The sequence below is a fragment of the Festucalex cinctus genome, chromosome 2 (assembly GCF_051991245.1).
Source record: "Festucalex cinctus isolate MCC-2025b chromosome 2, RoL_Fcin_1.0, whole genome shotgun sequence".
Taxonomy (NCBI): domain Eukaryota; kingdom Metazoa; phylum Chordata; class Actinopteri; order Syngnathiformes; family Syngnathidae; genus Festucalex; species Festucalex cinctus.
The window spans coordinates 21,785,144-21,809,939 of record NC_135412.1 but is presented as its reverse complement, the minus strand read 5'-3'; the positions used below and the strand labels follow the sequence as shown (position 1 = coordinate 21,809,939).

The following is a 24,796-nucleotide window of genomic DNA, read 5'->3' as shown; positions in this document are numbered from 1 at the left end:
CCAATGGTATTCAACTGCCATATTTAAAGATATTTTGTCATACATCCAGTAAAGAAGTGCGTAGGCCTCCTCTCAGTAAACCCCCGCGTATATATATATATATATATATATATGTGTGTGTGTGTATGTATATATTTAATATTTGTTTAATATATATATATATATATATATATATATATGACTATGACCATGACTGAGATGGTGAAAATCTTTTTCTCAACAACTAGCCCCAAAATAGCAAAATGGACGCTAGCTGGCCGGATTCCATTTTTGTGGGAATGCTATATGTTATTGTGATTTTTATTCTCCACAATTTGTAGCCACGTAACAACTCCCACATATTTCCAATTTACATTGTTCAAATTTCAACTAGCTTCAAAAAGTCACGCCTCCCAGGGTATATATCGTCTGATTCCACATTACTTACAGTATTTGCACAATTTAACATTTAATATCAATTTTTCCCCATTCATTTTCAATGGGACAAACATTGTACTTTTTCTAAGTATCACTTTCCACGCCCACTTCTATACATATCGCATCATTTTCAGGTGTCTGATACTGCTTGATGGCACGGTTGGTAAAGTGCATTGTCCAGTAACCAGTAGGTCATAATTTCACAATTTATCTCTCAATTTAATTCATAAGCATTCCACATGCATTCAAAATCTTAGCATTCAGCTTTCAGCATTCCCACGCAATTTCTCCGGAAATTGAACTTAATCTACTGTAGCTCCATTCTGTGTTTATGCCACCTTAGGCTGTTTCGCTTTGAAAGATTCACATGCTGGTCATTTCCTGTGAGTATCACATGCCTGCATGATCAATGATCACATGAGATGCTATTTTGATGCAGCCAGAGTTTCATGTATTCAAAACATTTTCAAATATACATGCACAACAGGCAGCACATCCGCCTCACAGTTCCAAGGTTCCAGGTTTGAATTGTGCTGTCTCCCCCCCCCCCCCCCCCTACACCGACATCCTCAAACACACGATACTGGTTAATTAATGGATGTGTAAGCTTTTGTGCTCAAGAGCCACATTTGATTTTTAAAACATACATATATTCCATCAATCTTAAATGGGGTAAAACAAACAAACAAACAAACAAACAAACAAACAAACAAACAAACAAAAACCCTGACGGTTAAATACTTGAAATTCGAGAGGGATCTGTTCTTGCTAATAGATGTCATAAGATGGCGATAAAACCCAAAGTGTGTAGGAGCTGACGTGCTAAAAGTAGCAAGGTACGGGAGTTTGCTCAAGTCAAAGGAGCGGCTATTCTGTTTGAATTGATTCATTTATTGTGGCCTGTGTAACAACACAAACTGGATAATCAGCACCATGCATTTAGCATGTACATGGTCAAGAACTCATGTTACATAAACAACTGTATTCGGTAGTTAAAATATCCAACAAATATCACCTTCACATGACCCATATCAACAGTATTAGCTAGCATGCTAACTAGCTAGATGTGAGATGACGTTTTTGGCTTGTTGCACCCTAATAATTTCCTGAAAATGTAACAAAATTAAAAAATTGTAATAAAACTTAAAAAACTCAAATAATTCACCAATCACATTTAAACATCTTAACTGATATTGTGATTTTTACCAATAATGTAATATATTATTATTAGTCTTCCCCCCATTAAAAAACTGGTAATGTAAAGCTTGACATATATATGAAGTTTATTTTCAGTCCGAGTTTCTACATTTTCTGTTTTCAGAGTCTAAGATTGTTATATACATTCACAGCAAAAATTGTGTTAAAATTTGAGTGTTAAATGTTTCAGTTGATTTTAAAGGGTGTTGTTTTTTTTTTTTTTAACACTGTCTGATTTAAATGTAGGTCAGTGATGGAGTTAGGGCTTCTTGATTATGAAGAGAAAAAAAAATCACGATTATTTTGGTAATTGAAATCAAAATTAGTTATTTAAAAAAATTAAAAAGGTGCAAATGTATACATCTAAACAACTTTGGTCAAGAAAATGGATGGATGGATGGATAATCTTTTTTTTCTGTTTTTTTTTTTTTTTTTTTTAGGACAGAGTTGATTTATTTAGTGTTAAATCAACTCTGCAGAGATTGAATGAAAGGAAGCCTCACCTACTTAATTTGCCACAAAGACTTCTGGGATATGATATAATGTATTACGTTATTGGTACAATTTTTCAGTCAGGATTTTTTCATTAAATTATTGGTGAAACTATTTTTCCAACTATTGTTTTTTATTACACTTTTGATCATGTCAAGTGCTAATTTTATTACATTTTATATTATTTGGAAGGGAGCTACTAGGCTTTAAAAAATATATCACTAATAGGCAATTAATTATGTGGGGGGGTCACTGTACAAATATTTCCTCAAGTATTGTGTTGAAAAAAAATGACCAAAATGTTGTTGTTCAATCCAAGCATATCCAGATTGTGATCGGCTCCTCCATGAGAAAAATCAGAGGCAGAGCCAGCCGCTGTGGTACCACTGCCGCCCACAAGTGCTGCAGGTCACAAAGGTCATGGACTGGTCGTCAGGGCCTCCCGGCCTCACCCATGCCGGCAGGAAGAGCGCCCCTCGGTTCACTTGCGTCACCTTGCAGTCCGAGCCGCCGCAGTGCTCACAGCGGAGCCGCCTGGTCGCCGTCCCCTCCTCGCCACCGGGGAGCTGCCTCTCGCTGACCCCGCGAGACGAGTACTCCTCCCTCAGTCTCCTGAGTTCAGCGCAGGCCATCTCCTCCGCCGACATGCGGGTGAAGGCCTCCGGCGTCAGGGAGCCGCTCATCAGGCCTCGGCGCAGGTGGCTGTTTTTCGGATTGGTCAAGTTGGCCACCTTGCTTCGCACGCAGGCTTTGTATTTGAGCCGATTGCGGGCGTGGACGCGGCGGATGTGCCGCTCGACCTGCGCCGCCAGCTCCGTGGCCTTGTCCAGGTCGCGCGGTTCGGGGCGAAGGGCGGAGACGAGGAGCTGGACGCATTTGGACCTTATGGAGGCAGCCACGACATCATCTGCGTGGTCGTCTCCGGCCAAGGAGGAGCACGAGGCCTCTTGAGCACTACTAGATTGTTCTGCCATTCCACTGCGGGGGAATTCCAGTGGTGGGAAGTAACAAAGTACAAATACTTTGTGTTAATGAGGTCGAATTTTCAGCCAAGTGCATGTACACATTTTTATTGTTTTCTTCCAGTAATTGCAGTTTGCCCAATGCTTGACATACTATCATATTAGAAATATATATGCAAAAATGCAGCTGCAGCAGTTCGGTTCAGAATTAATATTTACCTAACTTGAGAAACATTCTGATAAGTTAAATGAATTCTAGTATGTCACACTTGCCATAAATGCTCAACTCAACTCAACTTTCTTGATAAACCACCTCAAAACGAGCATTGCTGTATACAAAGTGCTGTACATGAAACTATAATTAGACGGGTGGGATTATATTAACACAATCTCAAAGAACAAATATTGGAATTTGAGATTTAAATATAGATTAGTGCTTCTAATAGAAGTGGAATGTATACTATTCATGATCAGTCATACATTATACATATTTGGTATTTAATTATTGGCTATGCACTTCTTGTTAGATGCAATTTCTATTTGGTTGCCTTAAATTTCACATATGAGTAATGACAATGACGTTCATGTAACCTCAAAGTTCACAGTCAGCTATTTCACTTTCGTGCATTATCTCCGTAAAAAGAATAATATGCATGTAGAAGACGTGTTTGTGTGTGCGAGTACCTCAACTCCTTCGCGCAGATCGCAAATGTCAACAAACTGTATTGTGTGCAAGGGAGCGGCCATGTTGACACAAACAAGGCAGCTACATAAATCGGACACAAGGTGGTGTTGTCGCCTGGAAGATCCGCCGAGAAAAGGAAGTCGAGTAGAAAAAAATAAAAAAAAATAAAAGGTGGCGTCTTCTTCATCGCTTGGCAAGTAAAGGCAAATAGCGTTTAAGTGAACATTAACGCCATCTATTGGTGTGAAGGATAAATCGTAGCACATATAAACAAACCATCAATCTATCCATTTTCTTCCTGGGTCAGGTCAGGAAAAATAATACAAATAAAAATTGCAAAAGCTGGGTGACTAACTTTTACAAAAGTTAATTTATTTTAAGATACTAGTAGCACTTTTACGTAGTATTGCTTAAAGGTACTTTAAACAAGACTGCTTGCTTGTCTTGCATTTCTCAGAATTTCACAGAAACCAGAAACAGTTAATTCTATGGCCCCCTCCAGGGATTAATTGTGTAATAAATAGATGAAGAAGATGTTTAGCCATATTCGCTGGCTAGTCGTGGTATTATAGAATAAGACTGCACTGCGGTGAGAGTGGATTCATGACAGCAACATGTTATATCGTGTGCAGGTCCAAGCAGGAATTTGGGAGCTGATGGCATCTCACTACATGAAGGGGCAAGTCTTTCATACGTTGTCAAATTCTGAGGCTGTGAAGATGCGCTTCCATGCGTTTCGTTAATGTGAGGCACAAATAAAAAAAACAAATATCCTAAAAAGTTGGTCAGAATATATCAATCTTTAAAGGTCCACGACATGACATGGATAACTCTTTTTGTTCATTTATAAGCCCACAGAATGAAAATATAACTCCAACATATTTGTTCTTGTTAATGTTCCCTTTAAGAGCTAGTCAATCTTTTTATAACTATACACAAAGTGCCAATTTATCTCAAATATTATTTCACAAATATGTCTAAATCTGTTAGTGAGAAGTTGAGAACATTTACATTGCCAAGATGGTCCACCTCACAGGGGAAAATGAGATTGTTGCATGCATATTTTTGTTTGGTGTAGGTAAATAAGATTTTTAAAACATATACAATGAAGATCAGGGGTCTATTATGTAACTTGAGGCATGACATCACCGTCTACCTTTTATGAGGAGGAGGCTCTTTGGATTTATGCATAAAGGCCCCTGAGGCGAAGCTGGCGGCTTTTCTCTTCATTAAATATGCTCCGAGCCGCAGCTTTTAAACCCCACACAGAAGCTTTTGGCTGCAGTAATGGTGAGCTCTTCTCCACTAATGCAAGCGCTTTAAGATGTACGGGAATTTTTGTCGTTCTGTCTCCCTGGTTGATGTGCAGAAGGTGGTTTGTGGGGGGTCACGTATGATAGGTGGAGTCACCATCGACATCGAGGCGTCAAGACGGGAAACGGGAATCCTTTAAAGCGGCACAAAGACTCGCCTCCAGCTGGCCTCCCTATTGTTTGACTGCACAACGCTGGAATGTCCTCCAGGTCTTATCAAATAATTCCCCTGCAGGCCCTTGAGTATTCTTGTTCTGTGGGAATGGAATTTTACCAGCTTGCAGCTTGCCATTATGGCCCTGCTCCAAGAGGTGGCGCTGTATGCACTGTGGTGACTGCTTTTGGAGTCCTGCTGTATCACTTCCTGCTTGTGCATCCCCCTCCCATACAGCAAGAGAGAGAGAGGGAGAGAGAGAGACTCTTGTAAAAGTAATGATTCAATTCCCTTACTTACATAAAAATAACAGACTCTGAACTGTACTGAAAATCCTGCAAAGTGAATTCAGAGGTTTGTTTCAAAATACATAAAGATAATTCCTGAAAACATGTACAAAGACTGAGAACTGCGTAGCACTCATTTGATAAGATAGAGCATGAAACTTTTTTCTTTTCTTTTTTTTTTGTTTTGTTTTTGTTTTAATGCAGTTTTCCTAAAACGGCGTCCAGTGACATATTTTGACGTCCAACCCAAAGTCCCACCTGCTGCTGAAAGAGAAAGGAAATGGTAAAATAGTTGTATTCATAATTAGTGATGGGGGTTTGGGGGGCTTCTTGAAAGATTTATTAAATGAATATTTGCACAAACAAGAAATTAAAGGGATTGTAAACATGTCAATTAATTGACAAAAATTTAAATTTCTTCAATAATTCAACATATTTTTAGTCTATTGCTCAAATATTTCATTCATTAATGAAATATTCAAATATTCCATTCACAAATGAAATATTCAAATATTCCATTCACAAATGAAATATTTGAGCAATAGACTAAAAATATGTTGAATTATTGAAGAAATTTACATTTTGTCAATTAAGTGACATGTTTACAATTGAATAAAAAACAGAAAATGAAATTATTGCGTTGAGTGTTTTTCATGTCTGGACTTGGTCAATTGGACTGATCAGGTTAGTAGACCTCTTGCCAATTTAAGTGGGGACCCCCGGTATTGGGGTTGGGGAGCTGAGAGTTGGAAGGTGAGACTATTATTATTATTTTTTAAGCAAATAAAATCATCTTAAAATGAACAGGGAGCCAGAATTGGAGTTATCTGCTCCCTCCTACGAGCTCCAGTTAGGAGGCGAGTGGCAGCAGTTTGAACCAACTGGAAATGCTTGAGGGAGGACTGGCTGACTCCAAAAATGAATTGCGTTACAGTAATCCAGTCATGATGTAATGAAGGCATGGATTACTGTTTCCAAGGACTTTTGTGTAAATAGAAGCTTCACATTAGCCAAATGCTGAATGTTAACAACCGCACCAAATTTCACCTCCAATTTAAAATCACTGTCCAATTTAAACGCCAAGTTCAAGAGTGTTGGTTTTAAATAAAATGCCAGGGGGACCAGGGCCACTTTTTGACCAAATACCAAAACTTCTGTCTTCCTTTCACTGAAATTCAACAAGTTCAGTGCCATCAGGCTTTGATTTCCTCCAGACAGGACAAGAGTGACCTGAGGGAGAAAGTGTCCTTTTTTGCTTCGTGAGACAGAACTGACTGTGATTCACATACCATTTCCTTCTTAAGATGGAATCTAGGGGCAGAAAATACAATTTAAACAGCAGGGGCCCCAAAAGTGAACCCTGTGGAACATCATATGAGAGTGGGGTATGGTGTGACTTGGCAAAACCAACAAATGAATGCTAAAATACTAGCAAAGCTGTTATATCAGGTTGCCAAATCAAAGGCGACATATATTAACCTCTCCTGATGTGAAAACATTTAGACATACTGTACACACCTACACACAAGCGTCGCTATCATGAAGGTTGAAGCTGTGTTAAATGTATTTTGACAAGCGTGTTGGGGTGTGTGCGCGTGTAACACCGCTCGCCCACTCATCACAAACGCTCACACATACACACACACCATGACCTTCAGCGTGATCCCACATGACGGAAGGAACTCTTTTCGCCATATTTCGGCCCTGAAGCTCGATCTGTTTTGACTTAGGCTCCTGCCGTGCTTCGTTGGTTCCCGCTCGGAGGGTGTGATCGGCTCGACATTGTCATGGTCACGCCACGGCTCCACGGGGAGGAAACAACAACTTGACACGCGCGCGCACATGCCGAAAGCGCCAGTGGCTGTTCAAGACTGAGATGGAGCGGTCCAGATGCTGTCTCATGGTGCTAGATGTGTGAACGTGGAGGAGTGACTGTTACTTGTTGCATTTATGTAATTCTGTATTCAAACTATACTCAGAACTCGGGGTGGGAATCTCTGGGTACCTCACGATACGATATGCAATATAAGGCTCACGATAACGATTACTGTATCTCACAACATGACGATACTGCAATTATCGATGTATTGGTCTGGTAATAAATCCACGATAATCTACAATAAAACTACTCAAGATATAAACTGATGTTTTTTCAACAAGAAAATTGTTTCTTTTTGTACCATCACTGAAACACAATATTAAAATTGGTGTCTTCTTCACAGTGAGTAATTTAGTGTTTGTTTTTTTTTGTTTTTTAACAAATACAAATGTCTTCTTAACAGAAACCACTTTCTGTGAACAAATTTGTGTCTTTCTTAAACTCTTGTCATGCAACGGGTCAGTCAATTACATAATCATTTTTTTTATATTAATAATATAAATTTAATAAATAAATATATTATAAAATAATTTTAGAAACTTTGCCACAATTTGTTGTGTAACATTGCAAAAGTAAATACATATATACAATTACTTAAATATGAAATCCAATTAAATCAATATTTATATTGAAATTATGTGCTTCAAAAAGTTGAAACATAAAATATGTTTTAAATTGTTAAGATATAATACACATTTTTCACAGAAACGTATGCAAAACTTGAGTCAGTTGCTGGATAAAAGTAAGCTCATGAGTCTTCTTCGCCTGAAGACTTCTGTACATTTCCCCGCCACTCTTATGATGTGCTCCTCCTAGCGGCCCGTCAAGTAATTGCTCAATAAGTAATGAACAATGGAGCCGTTCTAGTGACTGTATATTAATTAATTACAAATATCTCGATACTTATAATAATAATAATAATAATAATAATAATAATAATAATAATAATAATAATAATAATAATAATTAGTAGTAGTCTATTGGGAGACAAATTATCACGATTTAAGGTGATATCGATATATCGTCACATTCCTAATGGAACAGTAATCGGTCATGTAGAAAAAGAATAAGATAAGTAAAACAGGAACAAAACAAACATTGCAAGTATACATCCATCCATTTTCTTGACGCTTATTCCTCACAAGGGTCGCGGATGCTGCTGGCGCCTATCTCAGCTGGCTCTGGGCAGTAGTCGGGGGACACCCTGGACTGGTTGCCAGCCAATCGCAGGGCACACAGAGACGAACAACCATCCACACTCACAAGCACACCTCGGGACAATTCGGAGCACCCAATTAACCTGCCATGCATGTCTTTGGAATGTGGGAGGAGACCTACGCGGGCATGGGGAGAACATGCAAACTCTACCCAGGAAGGTTGGAGCCTGGACTCGAACCCAAATCCTAAGAACTGGGAGGTGGACGTGCTAACCAGTCATCCACCGTGCCACCCTTGTAAGTATACAAGTGAATAAAATTTACATCAATAAATTAATAGCAAGAAGTAGGTAAACGTAAGAATGAATAAATAAATTCTACTAGGTCGTCTTAGTGTTTGCGTGTGATTTGTTTTCATCAGCTTGTACTAGCTTTTCTTTCAAAAATGGTAAATGGAGTGCACTTATACAGTGCTTTTATCTACACCGTATGGTGCTTAAATCGCTTTACAAATGCTCACATTCACCATTCACGCGCACAAAACAACACCCATTTTCAAATATAAACTGGCAAGACTTGTCAAGTTGTGTAGTTCAAGTCTAAGTCCAGTCGAGACTTTCTTTAACCAAGCAAGTCCCCAAACCGAAAATTGCTGACTTTCCCAACACGAGCCGAGTTGTGACTTGATTTTCCAACCATTGAAGACAAGTAGCGTTAATTATTGATGAATGTGTGATAGGCTACAGAAACTAATCGAACGAAGTGAATGAAACACAGAACTGTCGTTTGATACAAAGTTGTAAACTAGAGTGAGCACACATAGTTAAGCATTTACCTTTCTGATAAGCAATGAAGGGGCTGTAGTGTGTTGGGCTGGCCCACTTTCAACATGAACGTGCGTACAGCTTGCTTGTGTGACCTGCTTCAATCAAGTCTCCTCCTGCGTCTTCATCCGCCTTCCTCTCCTCCACTCTGCTCATTTCCGCTGTTTGAATTCCAGACGTCCCATGGTTTAGACAGTTGGACCTGCAGTGTGAGACCAGCAGAGGTGGCAAAAGTACTCACAACTTGCGTAAAAAGACTGGTGAACATATGAATAAAAATGAAAAAAAAGGAAAGCTGAAAAAAATCTACTTAACACAGTTCCCCGCCACTGTGACCTTTCCGCCCACCGGCTACTCATCATTGCCAACCCTTTGACCCTTTGTCCACGTTTGGACGGCGAGTCAGATCGCCAGAGGAAGTTAAAAGTGAAAACTAAAAATGCATGTGAGCATGCACACGCTCCCGATGCCGATGCACAACCTTGCAAATTCCTTCCTGGTCATGTGGCAAATCATCAGGAGCAGACTGAAAGCAAGTCACCACCTCTCCTTCACAATGTCTGGCTAATCAATAATAAACACACATGCTTGACAACTTTTCTTACATTGTCTTTGACTGATGAAATGTTTGTGTCATGGCGAGATACTGTTCTGTATTGGCCAAAAGAAAACAAGTGAGTTACTGATGCCCCCATTTAAAAAAAAAATAAAAAATGGTGATGATTGTCTATGTTAACAGCTTTCACTGTACTTTATAAATGTACGTGAAAAAGATTCACTCTTTTTGGTGCCAAGTTGTCATTGTATGATCTAATACGATCAAACAAGCGGAGCAGCAAAATGATAATCCTCCGTTTTGAATAAGAGAGGTGATAAATTAACAATATGGTGCTGCCTTGAGATACGAGTGGCTCATTAGGTCCATTTTTTGTTTTGATTTGCAAACACAAACTTGAGATAGGAGCGCTGTATCGTGGCTAATGGCTATGAACTCATTTCAACTTCACTTTACAATAAGCAGCAATTAATTAAAGTAGTGATTAATTCTCTCTCTTTTTTAACTCATTCAAACCCAAAAAACGTGGAAACACGTTTTTTAATACTTTGCCCTTCACTCCCAAAAACGTATTTATTTTATATTTATTTTTTTAAATGTAAGAGCAGGGGTGGCAAACTGTGGTCCTCGAGGGCCGGAGTCTTGCAGGTTTTATAGATTTCCCTACTCAAAGTGCAGCTGATTCCAATTAACAGAATCGTTATCAGGCTTCTGCAGAGCTTGCTGATGAGCTGATCATGAATCAGCTGTGTTGAAGAATGGAAATATCCAAAACCTGCAGGACTGCGGTCCTCGAGGACCGGATCTCGCCATCTGTGGCATAGAGTGTAGAGCAAGGCTTTTATGCAGCTTCTGACATGAAGAAGTGGCTTAAATCAATGGTAGTTATGACAAAAAAATGGCCAGCAGCTAGCAGCAGAGTATAAGAGATCAGCCAGGGCCATGTTGCAACAAGCTCTTTTTGTCAGTGTTTTCACCAGGAATGTGAATATTGATGAAAATTGGCTATATTCTAATGCTAAATTCGAACAGATACATGAAAGAACAGATTCTAATTTTCTTTTGGTAGGTTCCATGTTTTTATAGCAATTGAACAAAACATTCGGTGGGCCTTGCAAAATCAGCCAAAATCGAGTAAAACAGCCGGGAACGAATCGCTTCAGTGAAAATGGCTGGGGGTGAATGAGTTAAGAGGTTTCATGCTATTTATTGCCACTTCCAGTTAAAGTTTACTATCAAACTAAGACGAAGAGAATCACCTGTGACTGTAAGACAAGCACATTTGCCTAAACAAAGCTTAATGCTATCATACAATGAATAAAACATGCTAACAGTTAGCATCAATAGCCACCGTTGTAGAAGCAGTGGATATTTGAACACAACACAGACAGACAATACAACAACATCTTCATTCATTACAATGGGGAGAGATTTTGAAGATTTGTGATACGAGTCTTTTGAGTTATGAGCGTGGTCATGGAATGAATTAAACTTGTATCTCAAGTCACCACTGTATGTTTAATGTTGTGGTCGATATAATGTACTGCATAAGAGCTGTGTAACTATTTGATTGTGCTGTTCGGCTAAATAAAAAATCCCAATCTCTTAATTTAATGCAGTATGGTGCTGTACGATTAACAGAATATTTCTCGTACTGCGTTAACTTTGTTATAGTGGAAGTCAACATTAAACATTTCTTGCCAATAATATATGAGTGTGACCTCACTACTCTAAACATGACATTCTGATTAATATTACATTTGTGAAATTTGAGTTAAGCAGCAAAATTCAGCCGTTTTCATCCATCTCAGTGGGTGGCCATTTTGACACTTGCTGTCAACTGAAGATGACATCACAGTTGCTCAGGGCTCAGGCAACAACCAATACGAGCTCACCTGTTCACTGAAGCTGTGCTGTGATTGGTTGTTGCCTGAGACCTGAGCAACATTGCTGTCATCTTCAGTTGACAGCAAGTGGCAAAATGGCTGCCCGCTGAGATGTATAAAAACAGCTGGATGTTGCTACTTAATTTATATCCCACTGATGCAATATTAACATATTATTGTTTAAAAAAATGATTTGGAGTTGACTTCCCCTTTCAGACATTTTTTTTCCCTTACAGCTCAGTGAGTAAAGTACAGTACAGTATGTGTATATTCACTCACATGTAATATAGAGCAGACTCTGTCTGTTTTAAAACAAGGAAGTCACAGAAGAGTTTCAAAAAGGATCAAAAATGTGGATGTGATCAAAAACGAGATCAAGTGGGACGATCAGAACATGGCACGCTGGTCATGCTCTTTTCGTTCTCTTGTTTTGTCAGCGCTGGTCTGTTAGACGCTTGATTTGAAGTGGACTGATGTGTGGTATCTCACTTCCTTACCGACTACACAAACAAGAGGAACGTAAACACAGGAGGATGGTCCTGAAGTGAAGAGGAAGAAGCCGCTGGCAGGAGGGCGACGTCGTCCTACTTTGCAGCTTCCATGTCGGCTGTGAATTCCCATTTTGGGACATTTCTTGCTCTTCTAAACAGTCAGAGACCCAAACACAAGCAGCACTCACGTTTCATTGTGCGCATGCATGCTGACACTGAGCGCGGTGAGACGCATCGCAGCTGTGGCCAGCGGGTGAAAACAGCATTGAGGGTCACAATCTCTCTGCTGGGGTTGTTATGTAACTGCAACGGTGTGAAAGAAAAGAAAAAGAGGAGAATGATGTCATGTGGTTTTGTGAGCACTGACACATTTTGACATTTGACAGCTAAAAAACTAAAAAAAAAAAAATACCTTAAATGTCATTTTTTTTTCCAAAATGTGATAATTTTTCATAAATTGAGCCACAACACACTAAAATGAAACTATTTGAAACTGTCACTCTTTTGTACAGACGCTCCAAAATTTGTGTACGCTTTTGTTGTTCAGGGCCAAATTTAACTCGACTACAAGAATTGATTTTTACATTTACCAGCGTGTGTTAAATAAAGGACAGACTGTAAAACTCTACATGCTAATAACGTGTGTATTTTTGAAAGGGACAGTGGTATACGGAAGCGTATTGCATTCCCTTAAAAAAAAAAAAAAAAAAAAAAAAAAAAAAAAACTTTTTCTGACAATTTTTTTTTTTGGGGGGGGGGCTTTGTTTTTTGGAGTAATTTCTTTTCTGTTTTTTTTATATATATATCTTTTTTTTCCGTTTTACTGAATATTTTTTTCTGTCATAAAAAACAATTCTAAAAACAGGGGGAAAAAAATATTCATAAAAACTTTTTTTTGTAAAAAATTACAGAAGCATATTGCATTCGCATGAAAGAAAGAAAAAACTCCTGTTTTTTTCTTTTTCTTTTTTTGACTATTTTTTGGGGGAGCTTTGTTTTTTTGAGTATTTTTTTAATTTATTTTTCTGTTTTTCTGAATATTTTTTTTCTGTTTTTTTTCCGTGATTTTTTTTATGACAGAAAAAAAAATTCAGTAAAACAGAAAAAAATATTAAAAATACAGAAAAAAAATTCTCAAAAAAACAAACCTCCTCGAAAAAATTAGTCAGAAGAACAGGAGTTTTTTGTTTTGTTTTTTGTTTTTATCCAGTGAATGCAATACACTTCCATAGTGGTACAAGTGATCAGAGTAACCTAAAACAGTTGTGCCAACGTTGTGTGTTTACACGCCCTTTGCACAGGTTCCCTCAGAAACTTGAACCTATTGGTCTTGCAAAAGGTTATGGGGGAACCTCGAAACAGTGAAACAAAAGAAACAGAAGTCAGAGGGTGCCTTGACATGGGTGCGAGAACGGCACCAGCAAAAACAAATCCTGCAAAAAATACACTTTCCATTTTCTCTGAAACATTGATTTCATTATCATCAATGATCATAAATGATGATTTATTTATTTCAGAAGTTATTACAGTTTAATACAAAAGATCTGTTGTTCATAATTTTACACAATCTTCAGAGTTATATGTAAGGGTTTTTAAAACATGACTCAGCAACATTATTTTTCTCTGGTTCTTAAACAGTAACCAGATAAACGACATTTCAGAGCAGACTGGCCTTATTTGGCATTGTGGCGGAGACAGACGGCTAAACCTCCACATGAAGTTTGTATCACAAAACGTCTGCAGCTTTTCAAGCTTGTGCTTTGAAAGTAGGGGAACAGTGACTGGGGGTCATAAGGTCGGCCATCTTTAGGCTTAAAGTCTTGCCTTCATCAAGTAATCATCACTTCCTGCCTGATGCACCGGCTTCACACAAACGGACTCGGCTGATAACATTTGATCAGTGGTGGGAATTAGCCAAGTAGAAATAATAAAAGTAATATAATATTTGTAACACAAAACACTCGTGTTTAAATCATCTTTTCCCTTTGAAATGAATGGAAATGCCATTAATCCGTTCCAGCCTTCCCGAAAAACGCAACAGAAATGTATGTCGTGTATTATTTTTAGATACAAGGAAATAGCACTATAATATTTCACTTTCTAAAAACATAAAGCAATGAAAGAATTGAATAGGATGCAAATAATTAATTTGTGCATCCTAATTAATTCATTGCAACAGCTTCTGGAATGCTCATCTTGTCCACCAGGGGGCAGTATAATACAGTCACACATACAAAAGAAGAGTTGCGCAACTCGTCTTAAGTTACTCAGTAAACTGCAGTAATTTTAGCCCTTTTTCCACAAAGGATTAAGAATATTATGCCTTTGAGTACTGTTACAAATATTGTTTTGTTTACATGTATTTTTGCATTTTTTTTGTTCAAATATCCACATAACACAGTCGCGTGTTGCTGTTCATTTGCCAATATTTTTACTTTGTGTGCAAACACTACACATGAAGTCCAGAGCCGAGACCGAACCCGAACGTCAGACTGTGAGGCAGAGGTGCTAACCACTCACCACCGTACTGCCATCTGACCAAACAAGTAACAGGAAACACAACAGACACTTCTCGTCTACGGCGCGCTTGTTGTTAGTCAGAAATAGCCGCCCCCGCTGTTATCAAGCTCAGGTCACGCTTCCTGTCTTTCTGCCGCTTCAGCTCGCACCGGGGAATTCTGGGTAAAGTCTGGAGGTAGTACCAAATACCCCCCTACACCCCCCACCCATCCACCACCACCACCAGCACCAATCATTCAGGAAGGCAACACTCCCACTTCCTCCTTGGCAAGGGATGCGAATGCGAAGTGGAGATACTGGAGGTCAATTCTCCACCGAAGACTTTGCTCAAAAAAGATATTTGATACTAAAAAGTAAATTGTTCACCCGCTCTGCTGCATTTGAGCAAAGGTTTTTGGCCGTTTTTAAAGTACATTCTGTAATGCCCTCGCATGTGGGAAAGGAGAGCCAAATTAGCTGAAGCACTTTTCAGCTATTGAAAAAAAGAATGTCAAACACATAAGCACACTTACGCAGATGCCGGTGTCATTAGGCCCCGCCTCTTAAAGGCACAAGTATACATACACTACATTACAATATATACAGCATTTCTCTGCATGTTATACTTGCATTTGTTTGTTTGTGCCCAAATATAGTAAATATTTTACAATATGCTCAGATAAGAAAATGGATGGATGGAAGTGTTTAAAACGTGAGAAAGGTGAAATTATATATATATATATATATATATATATATATATATATATATATATATATATATATATATATATATATATATATATATATATATATATATATATATATATACACACACATATATATATCCATTCATCCATTTTCTTGACCGCTTATTCCTCACAAGGGTCGCGGGGGGTGCTGGAGCCTATCTTAGCTGGCTCTCGGCAGTAGGTGGGGGACACCCTGGATTTTTTTGTGTTTTTTTTAATACATTTTATTTGATTGTTCTATATTTCTCACTTATTTCTGGAACGTAATCCTTTTCCAAAAGTGAGAGTCCATTTTATATGCCAAATATTGTGCGTTATCAGCAAACATATTTGATTTCCCTTGGTAACTGCGAGAATGTTGTGAAGCTGTAAGCCAATTGGCTTACAAAGCAGAGTTTGCTGATTGGACGCCTGCAAAACACAGCATCAGCAAAGGAAAACAAAAAAAAACCTGCATGATTAACAAACCCTGAACAGAGGGGGAAAGTATGTCCAATAAACCCATTTTATGACGTGTTGTGCTCTATAAAGCTGTGTTATTAATGAAGGGTTAAAAGAAGCAGTCGGATGCCGACGGTAGCGTCCGTCCTCGCCTCGGCGAACAACCCTCCCAACATTCCTGAAACAATGACGACCAAAATGAGCGATTCTGAAGCTCAAGGCCAAACAGCCGAGAGGTGGCGGGGAGATGGAAGTCAGTAACCAGTGGATGTGGTAACATGTTGTCCTTGTAATTGGGCAGGTTATCTGGCTGCTTTCAGTGCAACAGAGGAAGGGGCGGCCCACATTCTTTCGCACTGATGTCATGCAGGAACAACATTATGCCTTTCTCCAAAACCCCAAAAAGGGTTGCATGGGAATTGAACTTTCAGATCTCTTTTTTTTTTTCTTTTTTTTTTAACATCAAAACTAATAGCTTTCAGCCCGGTATTTGGTGTTGATGAATATGTCGAGGGAAAACCCCAGAGAAGCGCTCATGCGACTTCTTCACCTGCCACGGTCCATTCATCACCTCACCAGGCTGCTGCACGCATGCACACGACCAGAATAACAAACAAAAGCTTCTCATGTGCAGGAATGCCCACAGATTAGTTGGACAGCTGCCACAGCAGGTGGGGAATCTCTCGGTGGTGCCCCCCCGCAAAGATTCCCCCCAGTGGCCGGCAAGCACACTGGCTTAATCCAGTGGTGGCAAGTAACAGAGGTTACATACTTTGTTATTGTACTCAGGGAGCCTAGGCTACATAACTTCAATACTTGTTCGATGACTTTTTTGTTTGTTTGTTTGTTTTTGTTTTACAACATTTGAACACCAAAATAGTCAAAATAGCCCAAGCCAAAATCATCTCGTTACTGTAGTTGATGTCATAATGTAAATATAGTTAAAGTGAACCACTCTTGAGATTTTGGTTCATTGATAACATTTGGTTGGAGGACTCCTAAGGTGTAAAAAAACAAAAACAAACATGGAGGTACATGAACCAAGGGGTGCTAAAAATCATGTAACAGTGTCAGAGAAGCGTGAAAATTAGCATTATTTTTGAGGATGCTAATTTTCTAATAATGCTAAAGTTAGCATAATTAGCATCAAAACCACAAGTTCCCTGTACCTAAAACAAAACATACATGTAGCCAAAGATTTTGAGTTGCTATCTTTTGCTAAATTAGCATTTTCAGTTTACAATGTTAGCAAAGCAACGGGAACACATTTTAATGACATAAAAGCTAACACTAGCTAGCTTGTTTTCATCCAGGTATTGGAAGGTAAAGGAAACTTATTTTGGGCGGATGGTTTCCTTTTCTTTTTTGTGTCGAGTAATCAAAACATGTTGCCTACTATGCACATCTCCATTTATGGCTTTATTTAAAAAAAATTTTTGACAAAGACTGATTCTTTGCCAATGTACCATATGCTAGCTAAAAAAACAAACATTTCTCAATCTCCCTTTTATCTTAAATATGTAAACAAAAAAATTACAGGTAAAGTGTGTTTTTTCAATTGTAAACATTTGCTAAATTTGTTTTTTGTAAGTCAGTTCACAATAGCAAAGCTTTGGGAACACATTTTGATAACGTCAAAGCGACAGCTAACACTAGCATGCTTGTTTTTCTTCTCACAAACAAGTCATCAAAACAGGTTAAAATTCACGTTTACGTTTGCACTTTTTTTTGTTTACTTAAGCAGAGGAGTTAATTTTTTTTTTAAAGTTTTTTATACACATAATTGTACTTTTACTAGTACAGATAAGTGTGAGTATTTTTACCACCTCTGATTTCTCTTGACATTACCGTCACTGTGGCAAGTGTTCGTTTCCATTCCACGACAGGCCAATGTAACGTACATATGATTGCGTCTAATGACATAAAATGGAGCAGGGGCATTTACACTCAATGCCATCTGTTGCGGTGGCCTGCCTCTATTCTCTGAGGAATGCACAACAGCAGACATTGGCTCACATCAGGAATGTTCACAATTACAGCCTGGTCCACCTCCTGCGTGTGCGCGCGTGCGTGCGCGTGTGTGATATTGAGTGTACGGTTGGCGAGGGAAAAAAAAAAAAAAACAGAGGGAAAAGTGAGTTTCTGCTTCTGGATGGTTGCGGGGATTACATAAGGCTACGCCTGATTGGCTCCTTCTAAGCATGACAACTGGCACATCCTGGTGGATTATGGGTAATAATATTGGGAGGCTGCAGTGAGGACAAGCTGTCTTGTTTTTCAGTCTCCACAGGCTCTATTGATATTAATATTCTTCCTAAATACCACAGCTACGCTTTTGAGCTGTGTTTGTGTGGCTAACTTCAAGATAAAGATCCATCACTGATTTTTGGGTTATTTGATGAGAAAGTTTGCTGTAGTAACCTCACTGGAGCCAAAACACTACAAATCCATCAATCTGCTGACGGTGGACGACTTTGGCTTTTTGTCAGTTATCTTAAATGATGACAGCCCATGCCTGGTGAAAGACAAGCTGAGAGCGATTGAGGCCAAACAATCTCCCTTGCGTCTGAGGCCCGGTACACAGATCGGCTCGTTTGAGTCCGAGCCATCGATTCCCGGAGCCATCTGCTGCATTGTAGGCTCGGAAGGCAGTTTCCGTGACAACGGTGTCGATAAATGACACGTTTTATTTAGCGATCTGTTTTGGATATGTCGTCGCATATCATTATTATTTACCTACTTGCGGTCTCATTGACGTATGACTAACAGTTCTCGAGTTCGCATGAAAACGGGCGACCTGTCTTCAAAGAGATCCGCTTTTCGTGTGACCTTTCTTCAAATGCGTTCACCTCGAGCTTTCAATTCCTCCGGGTAATTGTGTACGGATGCTTTAACCCTTAGATATGCCAGTTGTAAGTGTATCGCACACGCACCAAAACTGTCGAGTGGTTTTCAACGCAGCAAAGAGAGCCTAGTGGGAATTGTGTGGGGTTTTGTGTCGAGCTCTTTGTTCTATTGTGTAGCTAGCTACTGACTCAAGCCGTCCAATCAAAATAAATAATAGTCACCAGACCAATTCAAAATTGGGAAGTCATGTCAGTGTACCTAACATTTAGCAGATTAGAGTCATGGATACTTCCCGGAAAAGTGGACTGCAGAGCACAGTAAATTTGTGATGTGTTTTTACACATTACAAAAAAAAAGAAAAAAAAGAAAAGAAAAAAGAATTAGGTCTCGGTTTTAAAAAATCAATATAGAATCGAATTTCATTATCAAGCCCGATATCGATTCATAAAACCAAAATCGATTACTTTAATATCACTTTTTCCCCATAAATTCTTAAAATAAAAATAAAAACTTAAAAAAATATATTCTTTCTTGAAATTACTGTTCACATGAATTAAAAAGTATTTTCTTACATTTATGAAAAACCTGATTTATTGCACTTTTAGGCAATTCAGATTTTTTTAAATTTATATTTGCAATTATTGAATTAGAATTGTGAAAATTTTTTCATCTCATCTTTACTTAAGTGCTAAAAACACGTGTTGGAATTTACTTTGGAATTTAGTACATGTGGAGTCTTTATCATGTCCCTGACATTTAAGAATCATATCATTGATGTTCCGTAAATCATCCATATCTCTCTCAAATAAAAAAATAAAAAAAAAATAAAAAAAATAAATAAATCCATCGTAATGTATTCGACTGGATGACGCAGGCTTCCTGGACTACAGCCATTCTTTTTTTCTTTTTTTTTCTTTCAGTAAAAGTCGCATGTTTGTGCGCGTGTGTGGCCTGGATGGGAGTCAGTATCACATAAATACTGCTAATTCCAGTGTAAACGCCCACAACAGCAGGAAGCAAGCAACAATAACAACAAAAAGATGGCCTTGAGGTCGCTAAATGAACCCACCTGTGTGATAAAATGTTGCATAAGCTCTTGTATATGACGTGACGATTCACATACACATACATACAGGACAAAAGAGCCTGCAACGGCCTGACAGGACCTGCACATCTATGTCAACTATATCAACATTTTAGTAAAAGCAGCCTAATATGTCTTGTTTGAAAGTTGGTGGGTTATGACAGGCCCGTCTTTTTTTAATGTATAGTACCTACTAAAATGTTATATTGTATGTAAATATCTTTACAAGTGACATTGCTCTAAAATAATCTCAAAACTGTGTTAGATACACATTTAAACTGAAAAAAAAGTGCACAAGGTGCCGTCTCCCTCGATATAAGGGTCACAATCATTTGCGTGTTATAACAGTCTTAAAGTAAACTTACCAAGGTCGTCTTTAAATCTGATAATACAACACATTGAGCTACTCAAAATGTGTATCGACCCATCTCAGGTACCTTTATGACCAAATTTTATTGCCCCGGCTGAAACAGACCTGAAAGTAAACAGGAGTGAGTTGTTAGCTGACCTGGTTGTTAGCATAGCAGTAGCAAATAGCCACGTGGCATTCATGCTAATAGCATGTTGACACTAAGCGACACACAACACATTTTGGTTTTAGTCTGGAAACTGTTTATTCTTAAAAAAAAAAAAAAAAAAAAAAAGCTTAGTGTTAATGCCATTAGCATAAATGCAATATGGCTATTTGCTAATGCTGCTATGCTAACAACAACTTACTTTCAGGTCTGTTTCAACCGGGGCAAAAAAATATAAGCTAATAAAGGTACCTGAGATGTGTCGATACACATTTTGAGTAGTTCAATGTGTTAAAGACGACGTTAGCAAGTTTATTTTAAGACTTATAACAAGCAAATGTGTTGTGTGTTTTTTTATTTTTTTATTTACTCAAACATACAAGTGCATTCGGCCCACATAACGTGCTATTTTGGATTAGGTTTGAGTTTTATACACTTGTGCTTGCGATCTTTTACCACCAATTAACTCTGTATACACGTTTGTAGACTGTAGAAAAAGCACTTCTGTTGCACTGACAGCTCAACCCTTATTGCTGTTTGAGCTATACGTTAGCATGTCCTTCCTATTGAACACAATGAAGAAAATCAAAAGTCAGTAGAAAAGAGCCCTTTATTGGCCTCAAGCCCAGACTTGCACTCCAAACATTTTCCTGTGGCAGCACTCGTGTCGCTGAGCTCTACAATGACACACATTCATCAATCCATTTCGCAGCATTGTCCCGTTGGATTCTCTCCTCGTGGCTCTGGATGGACGATAAGGTCGTGTGTGTGCATGTAGGATGTAGGAATGCATGTTGCCAACATCGGCCCATTGTTTTCTATCAGATGCTGCCGGGGACTATAATGTGGGGGAACTTGTGGTTTGACTCAACCTCTGTCTAATCTCATCACCCTGTTAGTCTGGCGGAATGTCAATCGCGTCAGGCCGCATCCCTTCTGCCCTGTTTTGACACATTCGCTCAGCCTCATGAAGAGCAGGACTGGACATCAACATTGGAATCTATATTTTCAATCAGAAGTACTTGAATTATGTCATCCTGTCTGCCATTAGTCACAGTGAAAAATCACCTATGCGCTGTTCAATAGAAAAGTATGTAAAAATAAATCGGTTTTAGGGTGGAGCATCAATTATATCAATTACGTGAGGATTTTTGCTCTTGATAAATAAATAAATTTAAAAAACCTGACATCTGGTAATAGATCAATTTAAAACTGTGCTAACTTTAGCGAACTTTTAATTTAAATTTTCAGTTAATTTTACGAGAGATGCTGACCATGGAAACTCGCTTTCACTTTCTGTTTTTGTTTGAAATTAAAACCAAGATAAGTGAACATTGAACACTTCAGAAAGGTTTAAATTTTGGAAAACTTCATTGACTGTCGAAAGCAATAGGGAGTTATTTACTTCTTTATGTTTTCATTTAACTTTTGAAGACATACTGATGACACTGGAGGTTAAAAAAAAAAAAAAAACTTCAGCATTTTGCAAATCTGAGAAGCTGTTCAATACACATTTCAACAATAATAATTGTTATAGTTTAATTGTGTAAATTTGTGTTATTTTGACACCAATATTTTCCCTTTAAGTAAAAGTGAATCAGCTCAAAATATTGGTTATCGGCCTCCTTGACAGCAAATAATTTGAATTGGTATCGGCCCTAAACAACAACAACAACAACAAAACATTTTGGTGTATCTCTACTATACAACCTTTACAGTTGATCTCTGAACTCTCTCCAATAGCACTGTAAACTTCACAAGTCATACATTTTTCCAAGGTTGAACACCTCCATTCCTCTCTGTGACTCCTCCAGTCTCTCTGTAATCCCTTTTGCAACCAGCTGGTGACACACTAAGCTCAATTCCCTTGAACAAAATACTGTTTGGTCAATTCTTATGTGTCGTCTTGGAAATGTATTGATCCCTTCGTTGATCAAACACCTGCTGTAAATTTTGCACCAATAAGACTAAAGTTTCAAGCATCAGGCATTTAATGGCAAAAAAGGAATCTAGCAGTCCATTCCGAGGAACTGTACAGTAGTGTCAGTGTCAGAATCGCTGCCACTTCTCTTCGCATCAAAAACAGAAGTTGAAAAATGGAGGAAGCTACAGTACGTACTGTATGCAAAGTGAAGTGAGAATTTGCTGCTCTTCTGCTTATGAATCCAATTCGTTTTATGTCAAATGAACCAGCAACCCACTGGGGAGACCATTTGCAAGACTAATGACTGGTATGAAAGGAAACGTCCGGAATTTGCCCTCAGTTAAAAGTCAAATGTATCAAAACACATTGAAGCAAATCAGAAGCACATAGAAAGACGATGGAGTTGTGTGGTGCAAGAGTTTGGGAGATTTGTTATGGAAAGGGAGCAATTGTTTCTGGGAACTTGCCCCTCTGACCTTTGAGACAAGAGAAGCAGGCGGAGGGAGGGGATGAGGATTCTTTTTTTGGGAGAGTCACGGCCATTCTTTCGTCAACAGTCAGCTTTCTCCAGATACTCCTCTGCTATATCTCCAGTAAGATCATTTTGTAGTGTGGAGGAATTACGAATGATTCCATTTTCCACCAGTTATCATTTCTTAACCGAGCCACATTCAGCTGGTTTAAAAAAAAAATAAAAAATTTAAAAACATTTTTTTTAAAAAGCGACAAGAAGAACATTTTTCATTTTGTTCACTGCTCACCTGCTCTGATCAATGCAAGAAAAGTTCACCTCCATTGTTGGCAAACTGGCAGGGGTTCTCAAGTCCTCACAGTGGAAATCCCCCCCCCCCCCCCCCCCACCCCCCGCCACACACACACACACACACACACACACACATCAGATATCCGGCCTACGTTACAGCAAAGTCCAAGCAACATCCCAATGTTGATGTGTTGCGTAAGAGGTGGGATGAAACCTTTTAGACCCAACCCCCCCCCCCCATGTAAACAGGCCCAATCTTGCTGAGGGTTGAATTTCTCATCCACATCGCGATTTAGTTTACTTTTAGGTGGTAAAACCAACGACTGCAGCAGTGGGACAAGTAATAATATTAGATTGATATTTGGTCTAAATAAATAAATAAACAAACAAAAATTTGGGATTTTTGTTTTGAAGTTTTTTTAAACCCTACTTTGTACAAGGTATGTCAGAAAAGTTCCAGGACTGACGACAACATTTGAGAGTAGCAACTAATATATAATCAAATAAATCAATAACTATTTTTGATAATCTATTAATCGTGTAGAGACCTACAATTGTTCAAATCCTCAGAATTTTAGCCTCTCAACCATAAATATTCTCAGATTTCTTTCATCCTCTATGAAAACTGACTGACTGTCATTGTATTGAACCAAAATAACGCATTTTAACATCTGCTTTAACTTTGGGAAGCAATCATCAATATTTTAGCAAATTTTGTGGCATGTTACCGACCAAGCCAGATAATTAATCTTAAAAAGGAAAAAAAAAAAAAAAAGAAAGAAAGGGAATGCTTGTGCATTTTTTCCACTGTCAATTTGGCGGGGAAAAAAGGGGAAAAAAAGTCATAATTTTGAATAAAGGGGTGGAAATTAAAACACTAAATTATTATTAAAATCCAATTCATCAATTAATTAAAAAATGATTGACAGATTAATCAATTACTAATATACCGATAATTCTTTGTTGCAGGCATACTTGGAGTTAAGTAAGTAAATAAGTAAGTAAGCAACCTTCATTTGTATAGCGCCTTTCACAGACAGAAGGTCACAAAAAGGCTGCTAGAGTTTTACAAATTGTTCGATGCATAAAATTAAATACCTTCTGAAAAATCTCCTTCAAGCGGAAGTCTACACAAACAAAATTCTTGACAATATGTTCTATTATGCAGCTAGTCTAAATACAGTATTTTGGTTCTTATTACCTTAGTGGAATATGAATTTGATTAGCAAAATCCAGCAGTTTTTTTTATCAATATCACAAGACGGCCATTTTGCCACTTGCTGTCGACTGAAGATGACATCACAGTTGCTCAGGCCAATCACAGCTCACCTGTTTTCTGAAGCTGAGGCAAAATGGCTGCCCCCAGAGATGGATTTAAAAAAAAAAAAGAAAAAAAGCTGGATTTTGCTGCATAAATCATATTCCACAAATATAACTCAGAATGTTATGTTTAGACTTAGTGAGGTCAAATACAGGATAACATAAAGAATTGTTTAACGTTGACTTCCCACCATCTGTCTGCATTTACTTCTTTGGTTTGTGTTCAGTCTTTGCGCTTTCACTATATAATGAAGATGTGAGTTGTTGGGCAACATTACTGTTAATTCCTCCACGCTGTGCTGGTGACACGATGCCCAAGCGATGCCCCCGCCATGAGGCGGCCGGCCCCTGCAC

The 24,796-nt window shown here is 38.4% G+C and overlaps 2 protein-coding genes across 4 annotated transcripts in view; one reads left to right on the top strand and one right to left on the bottom strand.

The window, feature by feature from the left end:
* Positions 1-24,796, top strand: part of btla (B and T lymphocyte associated) — a 252,007-nt gene that overhangs the window by 90,924 nt on the left and 136,287 nt on the right. The gene's annotated exons all lie outside the window — the stretch shown is intronic.
* On the bottom strand, positions 846-23,203 carry tceanc (transcription elongation factor A N-terminal and central domain containing). Of its 3 annotated transcripts, none has more exons than XM_077513720.1 (5): positions 23,121-23,203; positions 12,307-12,603; positions 9,379-9,569; positions 3,753-5,430; positions 846-3,084 (listed from the first exon to the last, which is right to left on the bottom strand). In XM_077513720.1, exons 4-5 carry the CDS (start codon positions 3,938-3,940, stop codon positions 2,463-2,465), a joined length of 810 nt encoding a protein of 269 aa, XP_077369846.1. In that variant the 5' UTR covers positions 3,941-5,430; positions 9,379-9,569; positions 12,307-12,603; positions 23,121-23,203; the 3' UTR covers positions 846-2,462. The 3 variants fall into 3 exon arrangements, with proteins under 3 accessions (XP_077369846.1, XP_077369845.1, XP_077369847.1); XM_077513719.1 differs by having other exon boundaries at positions 12,489-12,603; XM_077513721.1 differs by lacking the exons at positions 12,307-12,603; positions 23,121-23,203 and adding an exon at positions 12,089-12,129.

What these genes read in the sequence shown, in the direction of transcription:
- tceanc (XM_077513720.1), bottom strand. Translation starts at nt 3,940, where the DNA reads ATGAAGAAGACGCCACCTTTTATTTTTTTTTATTTTTTTCTACTCGAC. An exon ending in ATCTGCGCGAAGGAGTTGAG is followed by an intron (nt 3,085 to 3,752) that starts GTACTCGCACAC and finishes ATTCCCCCGCAG; the next exon opens with TGGAATGGCAGAACAATCTA.